This window comes from Cariama cristata, unplaced genomic scaffold, assembly GCF_000690535.1.
Source record: "Cariama cristata isolate BGI_N322 unplaced genomic scaffold, ASM69053v1 scaffold7610, whole genome shotgun sequence".
NCBI classification, from domain to species: Eukaryota; Metazoa; Chordata; class Aves; order Cariamiformes; family Cariamidae; genus Cariama; species Cariama cristata.
The window spans coordinates 1-14,924 of record NW_009596325.1 but is presented as its reverse complement, the minus strand read 5'-3'; the positions used below and the strand labels follow the sequence as shown (position 1 = coordinate 14,924).

The 14,924-nt window shown below is 38.8% G+C and overlaps 1 protein-coding gene across 1 annotated transcript; it reads left to right on the top strand.

Annotated features, from left to right (window-relative positions):
* The first annotated feature begins 277 nt into the window (after window positions 1-277).
* Window positions 278-13,253, top strand: HSPA14 (heat shock 70kDa protein 14). The gene is made up of 14 exons (XM_009705520.1): window positions 278-334; window positions 543-623; window positions 713-795; window positions 1,818-1,870; window positions 2,708-2,797; window positions 2,919-3,009; window positions 4,199-4,303; window positions 5,126-5,287; window positions 6,171-6,326; window positions 7,621-7,723; window positions 9,727-9,939; window positions 10,336-10,509; window positions 11,517-11,587; window positions 13,175-13,253. The coding sequence occupies exons 1-14, from the start codon at window positions 278-280 to the stop codon at window positions 13,251-13,253; spliced, it is 1,518 nt and encodes a 505-aa protein (XP_009703822.1).
* The last annotated feature ends 1,671 nt before the right edge of the window (window positions 13,254-14,924 follow it).

Genomic DNA, 14,924 nt, shown 5'->3' with positions numbered 1-14,924 from the left:
GCCTGACGAACTCCCCTCAGCGGCCGTTTACCGCCAAATCACCCGCGCCTAGCGCAGGGAGTCTGCCCCGTTGCCATGCGTGATGACGTCCCTCTCTCTTTTTTTTGCTCCGCCGATGACGACACGTTCACGTGCTCCTCTCCGTTATTGGTTTGCAAGAGAGCGCGGTGCGGGCTTTGATTGGCGGCCGGGGAGAACAGAGGAGCAGGATTGGTTGGGAACGAGGGGCGCGCGGTGCATTGTGGGGCGGCGGGGGCGCGCGGACCGGGGAGAGTTCATGGCGGCCATCGGTGTCCACCTGGGCGCTACTTGTGCCTGCGCTGCCGTCTATAAGGTGAGGGGTTGAGGGGCTGCTCCCCCCGCGATGTCCGGGGCCCGGGCCGGAGGCGTCTGGGCGGGTTGGAGGCCCTTGCCGGGAGGAGAGGGTGGGCCGCGGTCATCTCTGTTCCCTCACGGCGCTGCCGGGTCGCGCAGCGAGTGAAGCCCTGACGGGGCGCAGGGTGCACTGGGGGGCAGCTCACGGGTGGTGCCTCTGTCCGCAGGATGGCCGGGCCGACGTGGTCGCCAACGACGCCGGGGACAGGGTCACTCCTGCGGTGGTTGCTTTCTCGGAGAGCGAGGAGGTGAGGCTTCCCTTCTGTGGTGGTGGTTTGGAGAAGAGAGGAGCTCTGCCTGTTGCTCACTTTTTTGTTTTTCTTTATTTTTCATTCAGGTTGTTGGTTTAGCTGCAAAGCAAAGTAGAATAAGAAATATTTCAAACACTGTAGTGAAAGTAAAGCAGATCCTTGGGCGAAGGTAAGAGAACAGCTGTGCAAAGGGCGATGAGAAGTTTAGTTTTCTCCATTAAAGCTGGTTGGTGAAGCGTAGTGTCAGCATTGGTACTGAAGGCATTTTAATCTGGTGTGATAGTAGTTAAGCTAACCTGGCATTGACAGGAAAGTATGTTGTATCTTAAAATTTGTTATATTATGAACTTCTTATTCTACATTTCATTCCAGGAGAAAAGGCATGTGTAGTATTCTATGTCTGAATTTTGTCTGTGAAAAGCAGATTGTGAAATTTAGTAACAAGTTGTGTGTATGCTTTTGATATATACTGAAATTTGTTAACTAAAATGTCTTCTTGTTACCTGGATGTTTTCCTGTGGCTAAAATCCACTGTGGTTTTATTCGGGTGAAACTTTGTATTGCTTTTATTACAATTGTGAAACACATTGATGTAATACTTGTTGTGATTTTTTTCAGTTAGTGGAGCTGTGATGATTTGCACTGGCAGTTAGAGTGATCCTAGAACTAAACTTGTTGGTTTAGGTCTAACATCAGAGATGCAACAAAACTTTTCAGTGATAACCTAGCTGTGTGTTACAGCTCTTTCATTGGAAGGAGTTTACAAGATAATGTCCATTCTGATTTATTTCTCGGCACTTTTCAGATGCATAACTTTACATAGTAGAGGATTAAGAATAGTCAGCTTATTGCTGTTGTGTTGTTTCAGTCAATGCAACAAAAGTGCCACTGAAATATTTTATAATGATTATTTGGGATAGCAGGTTAAAATAATGTGTTGGATTTTGTTTTCCCTTTTCACTAACTAATAGGTATTTTTTTTGGTCATTAGTTTGGAGAAAGGAGATTGAAAGATACCAGCGGTCGGAACTGTTGGTCTGTCTTCTCTCGTATAAATGTGTCTGTAGAGTGGAAACAGGAATCTTGATTGAAGTGTAGATTCATATGCTGTAGACATCATCAGCAAGATGAATTTGTGCAATTACCCTTGAGCATATGATTTAATTTGTTATTTTGAATTTGTCTGGACAGCTCTGGTGACCCACAGGCAGAGAAATACATAGCAGAAAGCAAATGTTCAGTAAGTATGATCTAGTTTTTCTGTTGTTCCCAGAATAACTTGTATCATTTTATACTTTTCTTCTTGTCATTGTTTGTGCCACACCATATTTGTGTTCTGTAGTGATCAGCTCTCATTATACGAGGTCCATTAGCTGCTATATAGAATGTTTCTCTTCTTATGAAGTAGAGGATTTAACTGTGATCTGAGGTCTGCTGTCATTGTACAGTCCAACAGATAAATTATATATATATATCTCTTGGCCATTCTCAAAAAGGATGATTCTTAAAATATTTGGATAGTAGTGTTGTGGTGTTTCTTAGTGCTAGTAGAAGATGCTCAGGTTACAGCATCTCGTGATAAAAATGCTTAACCGCTTGATTTAATCTCAGTATTTAATTTGGGTAATACTGTGCTTGTTTCTAGAAATCTTTTTGCAAAACAAGAGAAAAATTATCCTGGAAAATACATTCCTAAAGAAGGAACGAGTTCTTTTCTGTTTTTTTGACTGTTTGTATTGATATGCTTATGTAAATAGTTGTTACTTTTTCTTATGAAATATAAGCAGGCAAGTACTTTTGCTGTAAATGTTGCTTTTGTACAAAGGAAAACCTCTTAATAGGTCTGGAGTCTTTTGAGTCCGTATGAATGTCACTGTCATGTCAGTTAGATAATACAGGGTTTTTTGTGATCTTTGGTGTGTGTCTTGGAAGTATTTATTCTCTTGTAATGGAGTACTAATGCAGAAAATATTTACATAGCGCAGTGCTTTTTACTTTGAACAAACTAAATTAAACATTACTTTTTGTTAATAACCAAATTATGTATCTAACAAAAGTATGTTGGTTTTGCTTACAGATAGTTGAGAAGAATGGAAAACTTCAATATGAAATAGATAATAAACTTATTAACCCAGAAGATGTGGCAAAACTAATTTTCAGCAAAATGAAAGGTATATAACAAGTAAAATCATAACATATTTTAGTTTCATTTTAATCTGTCCTCATTTTTAACATGTGGTACCTTGGTTTTTTTGCTTTTAATCAACATGTTCTGCCTATGTTTGTAAACAGAAACTGCTCAGTCTGCATTGGGTTCAGATGTAAATGACGTTGTTATCACTGTACCATTTGATTTTGGAGAGAATCAGAAAAATGCCCTTGGGTAAGAGGATTAAGATTTTTCTGTTATTTAACATGCCTAAAGCAGACTAGCTGGCAGATCAGCAATGGGAATTCTGCTGGACTTCAGCTTGCAACTATCAGTCAAGACACTGGGGTGTTACTTGAATTGGGAAAGTGTAAAGCAGGAGGTTAAATCCTGACTTTAGAAACTTTTCATGGAATTCACTGTTGTAACCAAAATGAAATTCTGAATCAGTTAAAGTGAGAGGGAATTTTGGTATCATCAAGGATAGAATATCATTTCAGTTGTGGATCTTCAGTGTCCCCTTTGAAATGCAAATAGTTTCTCAGCCCTCCTCCATAATTTCCCATTCCTTCGTACAGCAATACTTGCCAAACCAAGTGGAGTTATGTGACTTTATTGAGGACTGTTTTGTCAGAAGGCAGATGCAGAATACATGGTGGTATTCTACTTGGAAGTTCTGTGTGGAAAAAGTCCTGCTGTAAAAGTTCCTCCATATGAAAACAAAGTAGACTTAAAGCTGTGTGTAATTGGCAGCATCTATATATACTTTCTGATATGTGGAAGCCCTTATGTTTAACTGTCATGAAATACTTAAAGCACATTTAAAGTTGGTCATAAAACATTAGTGAGCTGTGTATTTGCAGTACGTATGATGAAACATTCAATTGTTTTGGTACACAAGCTTCAAAATAACTTCAAAGTGGAGGAAACAACTTGCAGGACAGCCCCAAGGTTACTGAAGTTTCAAGAAAACATGTAAAGAAAATGTTTAAAATGAGGTGTGGTAACTTGATTTGGAAGTAAAATCGCTTTTCCTAGCATGATATCTCTTGAAATAATGTACCAAGAATTTTTAGTACCATACCTGAAAATAAGTTACCAAGTTTGATTGGGGGTGGGTTTTTCATGTTGTAGTTGAGGGGGGTTTTTGCTGGTTTTTTAATGGGGTATGTAGGCTGCTACATCAGTGTGTTCTTTGACAGTGAGCACACAGCAGATCCAACTACCTGAAGAACACAGTAGCAACTGGACTTCTTGATAGTGTGGTTTTTTTTTTTCCCCCCAGTTACTTATCTTTGTTAATACCATGTTGTAACCAAGTTCTGAGTTGGTGGCATATGTAGTTCAGATGAAATCTTAATAGTGTGTGTGACTACAGTGAAATCATTAAAGTGAAATGAAATGCTGTTATGCCTTATCACAGGGAAGCAGCTACAGCTGCTGGATTTAATGTTATGAGATTAATTCATGAACCGTCTGCAGCTCTCCTGGCTTATGGAATTGGCCAAGATTCACCCACTGGGAAAAGGTAAAATCCTAATATTTTACTTCTTAAATTTAAGCTGCTGTACTTAAATCTTGAGAAATCTTTAAGGGAATGCTGTGTTGCCTTAGCAGTTGATACAAAATTAATGATTTGAGACTCGTTTTTCTTTTCTCTCTCTATAAAACCAATCACAATTTAGAAGTTGTAAATCTGTAGTATTTAAGTCCCTTTGTTTTGTTTTGGGGATTTTTGTGTGGTTTTTTTGTTTCCTTAATTGTCTTTAAAGATTTGTCCCCAGATTCTGTCTTGCTCTTTACTGAGCTGATTGACTTGAAGAAAAATGCATCCCTTCTTAAAACAGATTTTTGGCATAGCTTTTTTAATTGTGGGAGATGGGATCATTTTACATATGCTAGAAGAACTAAAGCAGAGTTCCTGGGTTCAGTAAGTGCATTGGATTTCCCTTATGAATATTCAGATAATTCACAAGATTTCCAAAATAGCAAAGACTGCTGTCAGTGCAAACAGGTGTTTGTTTCCTTCTTGGTTGTTATTTTTTACCCTTCTCATAATTCTTGCTTATAATCTTGAATATAATATTCAGTTCTCCATTGTGTTGTAGGAAAAATGCTGGCTGCTCTCACTGTATGAAATAGACTGATTTTGTTCTTTACGGAACATTGTCAAGTAGTCAGTAGTACTAAGATGCTTAAATACAAATGTCCCAACTGAAATTCTCTTGACGAAACTGATAAAAACTTGCAATACATTATATGGTGGTAATCTTTTCAGATAGTGTGTCAAAGTTAACGTAATTCTAGATGGCTTATTAATGCTACTTTCAATTTCTTTTTAACATGGCAGCAATGTATTGGTTTATAAACTTGGTGGAACATCACTTTCTATCACAGTCATAGAAGTAAACAGTGGAATATATCGTGTGCTTGCTACAAACACAGATGATAGCATTGGTGGAGTTTGCTTCACAGAAGCTCTAGCAGAACACTTAGCTTCTGAATTTCAGAGGTAGGTTTTGAATTCCAAGCATGTTGCTGTTAGGACAGGAACTTTGTTATCTGACACTTGCTTTCCAAAAAAAAAATACTCAGGTTGTGAGATCTAGCAGACTGGTGCGAGCGAGACGGCTCAAATAAAGATATTAAAGGAACAGTCAGTTGTTGGGGGCCAAGGAGAAAGACTGGAACATACTTGGGTTTGGGTGGATGTTAGCTGAAGTCAGTGCTGAACTATAAGGGCTGAGCTATGAGCTGTTCTGTGTTTCGAGTGGTGTATGTGACTACAGGCTGCATACATCCTTTCAGTCACAAGGGGTGGCAGGGAATTCACCTGTGTGGGTTTTATTTTTCTTGTTGGCATGAAGAACTGTGGAGGGGCTTGGGTTATCAGACTGAAGTCTGTATGGGATGTCATTCTCTACACAGAAATGAACAAATGCATTACCATTAGCTCTAGTGATCTTGAGGTGGTCAGTTGCATAGTATCACAGAAGGAGACTTTTTGGATGAAACACAGTATTTTGTTGACATTTGGTGTTCTGTTTCTTCTTAATCTGTGGTTAAAATTGGTTAACTTGCAGACCTTTTCTTGCTGTTCTTTGCCGGCACTTATAGGATTTGTTAAGCTGGTAAACTGTTCAGAAAGACTTAAGCCTGTATGATAAATACCAATACTTGAGTTCAGGGTGCCTCTACAATATTCTTCAGTTGAAATTGAAATAGACACTTTTATTCTCTGCAAGCTGTCAATAGTGACATTGTAGATAATACGAAAATGTCTACAGAAAAAAAGAAGTTCAATAGCTTTAACCTGTTTTTCCTTTCAGAAAGTTGTTATCGCTCAAATGCCTCTCTTTCTAAACTGATATCTCTTCTGTTTTCTTTAAATGCAGGTCTTGTAAACATCATATTAGAGGAAATCCCAGAGCCATGATGAAGTTAATGAACAGCGCTGATATTGCAAAGCACTCTTTATCAACCCTGGGAAGTGCAAACTGTTTTGTAGATTCATTGTACGATGGATTGGATTTTGATTGTAATGTGTCCAGGTAAAGCAAATCTTGAAGCTACTGCTTTCATATAAAACTATGCTTGAAATCTTTTTAGGTTGTATTTAGGATGTTCAATAAGCTTTGACTTTTGGTGGTGTTAGTTTCAGAAACGGAAGTAAGATAGAAGTCCAACTTGCTTGCTTTCAGCTTTGTTTTGTATTGATGGTTCTGTTACGATGCAATCTGTAGTAGTTAGGGTAGTAACACTAACAATGTTGTCCTAATGGTTAGAAAATAAAGTGCAAAAAGACACAAGGAGCCCCTGTCTTTGGAGTCCGGTTGTTGGTGAAAGGGGAATAGATACTCAATAGATACTCAATTGAGTAATTATTCAAAGTGGTTCCCCCTTCCCTCCCCCATTATTGTTTTTGTTGTTGCATTTTCCTTAAAGAAAAGAAGACTTTTGGACTCTCATCTAAATGAGCTTCAGAATTACAGGAGTCATGGAAGTTGTGATGTTGCCTCTTTTTTGACAGCTGGAGTAGAAAGATGGTTTCTGTCTCTTTGTTCATACTGCTATGTCATACTCTAAGTCTCTTCTCTCTTGGGATTATCTCTTGCTGAGATGTTTCGCTAGTTTTGATCGCTCTTCCAGTCAGCAGCAGCTTTAGCAAAATTAAGTAGACTTATCAGTTCCAGAACTGTGCATCCGCTGCTGCAGCAGTTGGATCTGGTAAAATAAGGCACAGTATGTTTGCAAGTGTGAGAAACAGTATTGTATAACTTGTTTTGGCTCAGTTTTGGATAAGGGTGCTAGTCCTGTGGACTAGTGTTGCAGAATTTGACTTGCTGTATTTGTGCAGAGTATAACTTCCTATTTAGGCTTCAGAGAGCCCAAAGCAAGCACAAGTTTGTGTTTCAATTTGCTTAACCTATTCCCTGTGTGCAAATCAGGACACAGCTTGATTTGCCTCTGAAAATTCAAGAGGCACATTTGCATCTTTGTGTCTCCATTTTAAAGATGATGAAGGAGTTCCAGGACTTTTGCTTCTTTTTTTCGCATACGAGTCAAGACAACAATACTGTTTTTTCTTTAGAGTACACTGAAGAAGAATGAATGTGAATTCCACGTAGGCGTTAATGGAGTCCATAGCACATGTTTTCACAACAACAAAAATCACTTGAAGGTTAATAATTGGGAAATAAGATTTCTTAAAAAAAAAAAATCCCTTACTACCGGGTATAGCTACAGAACCAAAGTATATTCTAAACATTATTCTTCCATTTCATGTATTTGTCTCTAATGGATGAGATGACACTTCTTTATTATTTCTTTTTTTTTCTCTTCTAGGGCCAGGTTTGAACTTATCTGTTCTTCACTTTTTAGTAAATGTGTAGAAGCAATTAAAAAGCTCTTGCAGCAGGTTGGATTTACAGCAGATGATATTAATAAGGTAATAATAGAAATTGCCTGTTTGTAGTATGCTTTATAACTCCACAGGAAGAATATTTATGAGGCCTGTTTTCCTTGCAGACTCATTATTTTATGATGTGTTTAAGCATTTTGATCCAACAAAGTATGTAGACTCAAGATCTTTAGAACTCCTATCTTTGCTTTGATTTTGGTTACTTGAAGTTAAGTATAAGGTAGAGTCAGTCAGTGATGTGTTTTTACTGCTGCATATTGAGTAAATGGTAGAGGATTTGTCTCCATTTGGGGGGGTGTGTGTGTAACTCTTGGTAGAGCCGAGTACCACCTTCTTTAAGTTCAGTATGTAGACTTTCTTCTGCCTTCACTGAGCTTTGAATGGGGCTTGCTGACACTTCTGAAGAAAACTTGAGTTTTGACTTTTGTTTTGAGTTGAACAAATCACTTGGTGTCTGCTTGGTGTCTATGCTCCTCCTTGTTAGCTTAAAAAACTTAAAAATGCATTAGATGCCAAACTATAGAGTGCTTTAATATCAAAGTTGGTGAGTAAGGTATCAAAGGTTACTAGTTTCATTCAAATGTCTTTTTTGCTTTGGTGTAAGAGAGTAACTTCATCTCAACCCTTGTGCACCTGTGTGTGGCAGATAGTGCTGCATTTATTGCTGGTGCAATTGACACATAAATTCTGCAGCAAAAGTGAGCTGGCATTTTTAATGATATTCGATGCTATTTCAGACTCTTAATTAAGGTTTGCTGTGTCACATCTGAGTTTCACTGGTAGGATAATGAAGTATCATGGGCTATTGTTCAGCAAATGTCTTTTGTTTTCTGGTGGCGGTATTTTTTTAGGTCGCCTAGTGTGCTGTTCTCTCAGGCCTTAATGCATTTTGGGGGGGGATGGATGGGGGACACACACACAACTTTAAATGTAAAAATAAATGAACGTACTTTGCAACTCTTATGTTTTACATCAAGAAAAGTGGGAATTAGCTTTGTTTCCAGATCTGGTTGATCTCAACAAAGTTACTGTAATAAGAGAAGGGTTTTAAGGGTTTTTTTCTTGCAGAAGATCAGTAAGTGACAACTGGTTGTCAATGACATCCCTCAGGATTTGATGCTGGGGCTAATACCATTGAATGTCTCTGTTAATAAACACAGATGATGGAGTGGCGTGTGCTCTCAGCAAGTTTGCTGACAGTACCAAAAGGAGGGGAGCAAACAATACCACTGTAGGTCAAGCCCGCTATTCAGCGGGGTTGAAAAAGGCGAGAGAAATCTATATAATAGAATAGAATATTTCAGTTGGAAGGGACCTACAATGATCATCTAGTCCAATGGAGAGGAACGTTGCAAAGATCAGCAAAGGCTGAGATGGAATAATGCTGTGCAGCAGGACAGGCTACCGAGGTTTGGGCCAAGAGAGCTGGGTTTGCTCAGGGGAGACTGGTGCTGCCTACAGTTACCTAATAGGAAGGCATACATGAGACAAAACGTGTCTTACGCCTTCCTGTGGGTGCATGATGGAAGGGTGAGTGGCAAGCAGCACAAGTTACAACACGGGGAAATTTTAGATACCAAGAAAAGAATTTGTAGTGTGAGGGTAATCAAATGCTAGAACGAGGGCCCACAGAGTCTGTGGAATCTATATCCATGGAAATAAGGTCCCGAGCAGCCTGTTGTAACTGGACCTGTTCTGGGCAGGAGGTTGGACTGAATGACCTCTGGAGGTCCCTTTCAACCTAATGTTATTTTATGATCAATTCTTCAATTTTTAAAATGTTACTTCATCTAGCTGATGCTTTACTATAAGAAACACTTTTTCAAGACACCATTTCAAACTTCCAAGCTATTTCCTTTAGCTTCAAGTACAAAAGCAACAAGTCAAGCGAAGATGCCATCAGTTCTTCTTTTCAGAACTACAGATGATAAAATATCCCAGAGCAGTTTGCATTTCTGTATTGCAGGTTGTGACCCATCTGTTTTATCTGTCAGAAGAAAGATTTGCAATCATTAAGGCATGTTTTCCAGGTAGTTCTGTGTGGCGGGTCTGCTCGAATCCCGAAGCTACAGCAGCTGATCAAAGACATTTTCCCAACTGTGGAATTACTGAATTCAGTTCCTCCAGATGAAGTTATTCCCATTGGTGCAGCCATAGAGGCAGGAATTCTTCTGGGGAAAGAGAATCCTTTATTAGAAGAAGCAGCACTTATTGAGTGTTCTGGCAAAGATATTCTTCTTAAGGTAAGGCTAAAATTATTTAACTAAGAGAATTTTATTGCTACAGTAAACATACAGCACTACTTACACATGATTGATGTTAGAGAAACAGTATTGTTTTATTAATAGTTCTACAGATTGGCTATAGATCAGCAGTAAGTGGTAACTTAGGTTTATTGACAAAAATTGACAGGGGGAAAAACTGCTTGATTTTAAGGGAGATAGATTGTGTCTTTGCTGTGTTGTAATAGCTGGACTTTCATTTATTATAGGAATGTTGTGGGGTTTTTTCCTTACTGTGATGGTAAAAGTGGCAGAGAGGATGAGTCTTGGATTTCTTTTCTCATGAAGCACTGTTGCAACACTTCCAGATCAGTAAAGGACTTAGAGAAAGGCATGAACTTTTTTTTCTTTTTAAAGGGAGTAGACGAGTCAGGGGCTGACAAATTCACAGTGCTGTTTCCATCAGGGACACCATTACCAGCTCGAAGGCAGCACACCCTGCATGCTCCTGGAAACACTTCTTCTGTATGCCTTGAACTATACGAGTCATTGGGGAAAAGTCCCATGAACGAGGAAGGTAAATTTGCACAGGTGAGTATATACACATTCATATGTGCTTTTAGTATCAACCGCTTGGAAATCAAGTGGATCTGAAAAAAAAAATTAAACCAAAAGCAATCCCACCCCTACCAAAACTTGCTGTTACAAAATTAGAATAACATGCATCTTTTTGGAAATGGACTACTTCTTTAAAGTGTTCCTCTATAAATGTGTTATGAAATATTGAAGCACTTCTTTAAGAAATTGAAGTTTCCCTTTTGAATTTCTAAATGGCTGGCAGGGTTTGACATTTGGCACTACTGTGGTAAGCTCACCTGGGATGAGAGATTGTAACCAGTCATTCCGGTAGTGTACATCTCCAACATTTTAGAAATAAAATTGATGGAGGTAATGATGCAGCTAGTGTATGTACTGTTGATTACTTGTGGATCTTCCTACCTTGGACAGGATCTGGGTATTAAATACCACATTTGATTTTTCACAGTTATAAGATGATACAATTAAATCCTCACCCGTTATAAAGATATTACTTGCAAGTCAAGCTATTGAGAGAACACAGCTTGTTTGAAACAATGATGATGTGCTCGCCTTGGCTTCAGTGCTCTTAAAGCATAAGGGAGGGGGCAGATGTGGCTGAAATGGATGGAATACTTGAAAATTGTTATTCCACCTTAGTCCTGCCCAGAAACCTTTAAGGGGATAGGGAAGGGTTGTTACCTAATAATTACAGAACTGATCCTAAGTAAAGGAACATGTTCAGCTCTTACTGGAGTCTGCGGGGGTTGTAGGTACTCCAGCTATCTTGGTGATAGATCCTGAATCAAAACCACTGAAAAAGAAATGCAAATAACTAAAAATACATAGATTTGGACTACGGATGAATGAAGTCCACTAGGGCATGCTTTGATGTCGAATGATTGGTATGAGATGCTGAACGAAATGAATCATATACCTTAGCTATTGTGTCGCTTCCATTAAACTGCTCTGCAAGGATTTAGAGAACTTTATAATTTAACAGATTCCTTTTTTTCAATTAGATTGTACTCCAGGATTTAGATAAAAAGGAGGATGGCCTACATGATATACTAACTGTTCTCACTATGAAAAGGTACCCAAAATATTTATTGTTCTGCTGTTTAACTTACTATATCACGCTTCTGACAAGCAGCCTTTTCTCCTGTTGCAGAATGCTTAATTTTGTGTTGAGAAATTTTACTGTTTCATTACTTACGGGGCTGTGTCCTAGCAGGAGTAAATACTGTAGGAATGTGGGTTTTATAGAGTACCTTCTGTGTTTTCGTTGTTTAATTCCTAAAGAAATAAAACTTAACACAGTTGTGTAGATGATTTTTAGCAACTTTTGAATTGTTGTTGAGTTTAACCATGCTTGAGAGCAGTCAGGATCTCAAATTTCTTGTGGAAAGGAGTCAGGTAGTTCTGCTGAATGCCCACGCTCATAGGAAAAACTGAAGTAGAATCTATCTTTATTAGTTGCTAAGGAATCCATGAAGGACTTCTCATATGTGGCATTTGTGATGAAAACCTGTGGCTCTATCCTTTCAGAGTCAGGGTTGTCGAGCATGAGAAACAATGCCACAGGAAATCGGGGTTCATAAATCTGCGTTTTACACAATTACCTGTTTATTATGGGAAAATATGAAGTATTTTATGGCAGGGTGGGGAATGGGGATGACATGATACTAAAGAAATTTCTCTTAACTTTCTTAGGCCTTAATAGGAGTGCTTGGGCTCATTTGAAATAGTCCAAGTAGTTTATAAAGAGATCAGAAGGTGGAATTCTAGTAGTCAAAGCATGTTTGTCTTCCGAGGACACTGTCCTGAAGTTCATATTGCTTTTATAAATAATATGAAAGTTGTCTAGATTTTGCTGAAAAACTAAATCCCTACTTGTTCTCTTGAGTTGAAAATAAATATTTCATTTTCTTATGTTAACTGTCAGGTCTATTAATGCTCTATGAATAGACTTTGCCTAAAATACCTTGTTAGTCATATAGAGATTTGCACTTCACATTGATAAGAGAGACATTTTAGGGATTATATATGCAGCTGTGTGGTGCAGAAAACTTGCATTTAAAGGGGTTTTAAGTAATATTTAGGTAAAGAAAATAGGAAAAGTTCACTAGAACGCATCTGGTTTTACCTAAATGTTACATGTGACTGGTGTATGTCTAGATGAAGTAGGATTCAATATTGTCTTTAATTCTTGGATTTTGAAAATTAAGGTTTTCCTCATTGAAGGAGATCCTTGGTATTTAATTTTTATAAGTCAAGTTCTCATGCTTTGAGAAGGCATGCTTATCTGTTGGTTGCTGTTACTCAGTTCTCAAGATGAATATTTTGAATAATATTACTGCGTATTCTCTTTACAGACCTGCACTAAATAAACTTAGTTACAATATTTAAACGTATTCCTGAATCTGTTCCAACATATGTAGAGAAGATACAAGCTTTAATGGAGGGCAAGAAGTGCATATCTAAATATTCAATAAACTAAATTTTAATTTCATAAATCGGTTTCATCTAAGTTGAAGCATGTTCTTCTCTGGATATTTTGATGCTAATTTTTCTTCCTTTTGTCTGTGTGAAGATTATTGTTTATCCTGTCTAGAACATGCAGTAACATACTAAGTGTTATGTTGAGATAGTCCTAAACATACCTTTCTCTTTTATCTAGGGATGGGTCCTTGCATGTTACCTGCACAGATCAAGACACTGGAAAGTGTGAAATCATCACTGTTGAAGTGGCATCATAGTCTCTTTTGAAAGGCAACATTTCTCTAAGTTGATTTTTATCTTTTGTTGGCTTTTCTGCCAAAGTGGTGACTCTCTCTGAGATGGCTTTAAAGAGGACTGTAATAAACTGAAGTAAAACATAAATTTTCCACCAAGTCCATTTGGAGTAGAAAGTGTGGTGCAAAATATTAATCAAGACATGCAGACAGCAGGGCATTGAATTACCAGCACCTGATTTTAAAAAAATGCAAAGGGTAAACCCTTATACCTGTGGTTCAGCAACAAGCATAATTATATAGTCTAAAGGTCTGGGGGGTTTAATTATTTTTTTTTTTTAATTTTCCCTTGGACTAATCAGGTCGTGTACCCATTCAACCAGTGTACCTGTGGCTTCAACAGTGTAGCATTGAATCAGTGAGAGCTAGACTGGTGAAAATCTACTCTCTAACTGTACCAAATTGTACTGGAATCCTGTGTGGTCTTGATGTTGCCTGAAACTGTGGAGGTGATGCCCATTTGTGCTGGCCTCGAGCAGGATTTTTTTTTTTTCTGGAGTTACTATAAGATGGTTTTGTGGTGTTAACCTGAAAAATGTGTGTAAGGGTTGTATGTGCTTATTTATGTATCATTAATAAAAAAAACCCGTTTTTTATGCAGACCCTGCCATCTTGCATTCTGTGTGGCACGCCTCTAATCTGTATGTCATATTTGTTTGGATATAAGCTGGCAGCTTTTTGCATTTTAGGTATGGGAGTAATAAGGAAGAGATGGACCGGGCAAGTATAGTTACAGGATTTGAGGGTCTCAGCCTAATGTGCAGTTAAGGGGCAACAGTTCAGCCCGGAGGGCCAGATGTTATCTCTTAAAGTATTCAAAGCAACACACTACAGTCTCAAAATCAGACAAACTAGAGCAAGGGCTACCTCTCTGGATTTGAAGAGACCTATGTTCAACCACCTGATTTACTACAGGCTTCCCAAATTGTCTTGTGTTTGCAGAACATGTATTTCACTATTCTTCTTACCTCACAAAAAACAATAGATAGTGCATAGCGTAGATATAAACCTTACTGCATTCCAAACAAATGTCTGTGTTGTGCGGCTTACCAGCCTAGACATGGGGTTTGAACTTGTGAGGCTGCTTTGAGTGGACAAAGTGCTGGGAAAGTTCTGTCTCCCTTATCCCTGGGTCTTTGATCTCTGAAAATAAGTAAATAGCTCACTGGTTCCTGCATGAAAACTTTGAAAAGGGATCTTTGAAAACACAAAGTCTGGTTCTGTCAGGGCAGTGAAGTCCCACAGCCCTTATAAAAGCTGCACCAACTTGCAGCCAGGCAGACGTGTTTAAGGGATGTTTTGGTGTGTGTATCGGTACCAATTGGTGGGGTTTATGGGGCTTTGGGCTAACGTGAAAGCGATATTAATAGGAAACACCTCTTCTGGAAGTGTGCCGCAGTGAGCGTGTAACTTTTGTAAAACCTTTCTTTGTGGTTCTTACTCTGAACCCTGTAGCTGGCAGAGCGTGCCGAAGGGCCCGGTGGAAGTCTGCCGGTGCCTTGCGCTTTCCCTTCGCACTGCTCTCAAAGAATAAAGAGAAATCGCTTTAAATTTTGCCTCGCCTCTGTTTAACCCTTCTCACGGCCGTTGCTCAGCGCCGTTCCTGCTGGGGAGCGCGCACACCCCCCGCCCCTC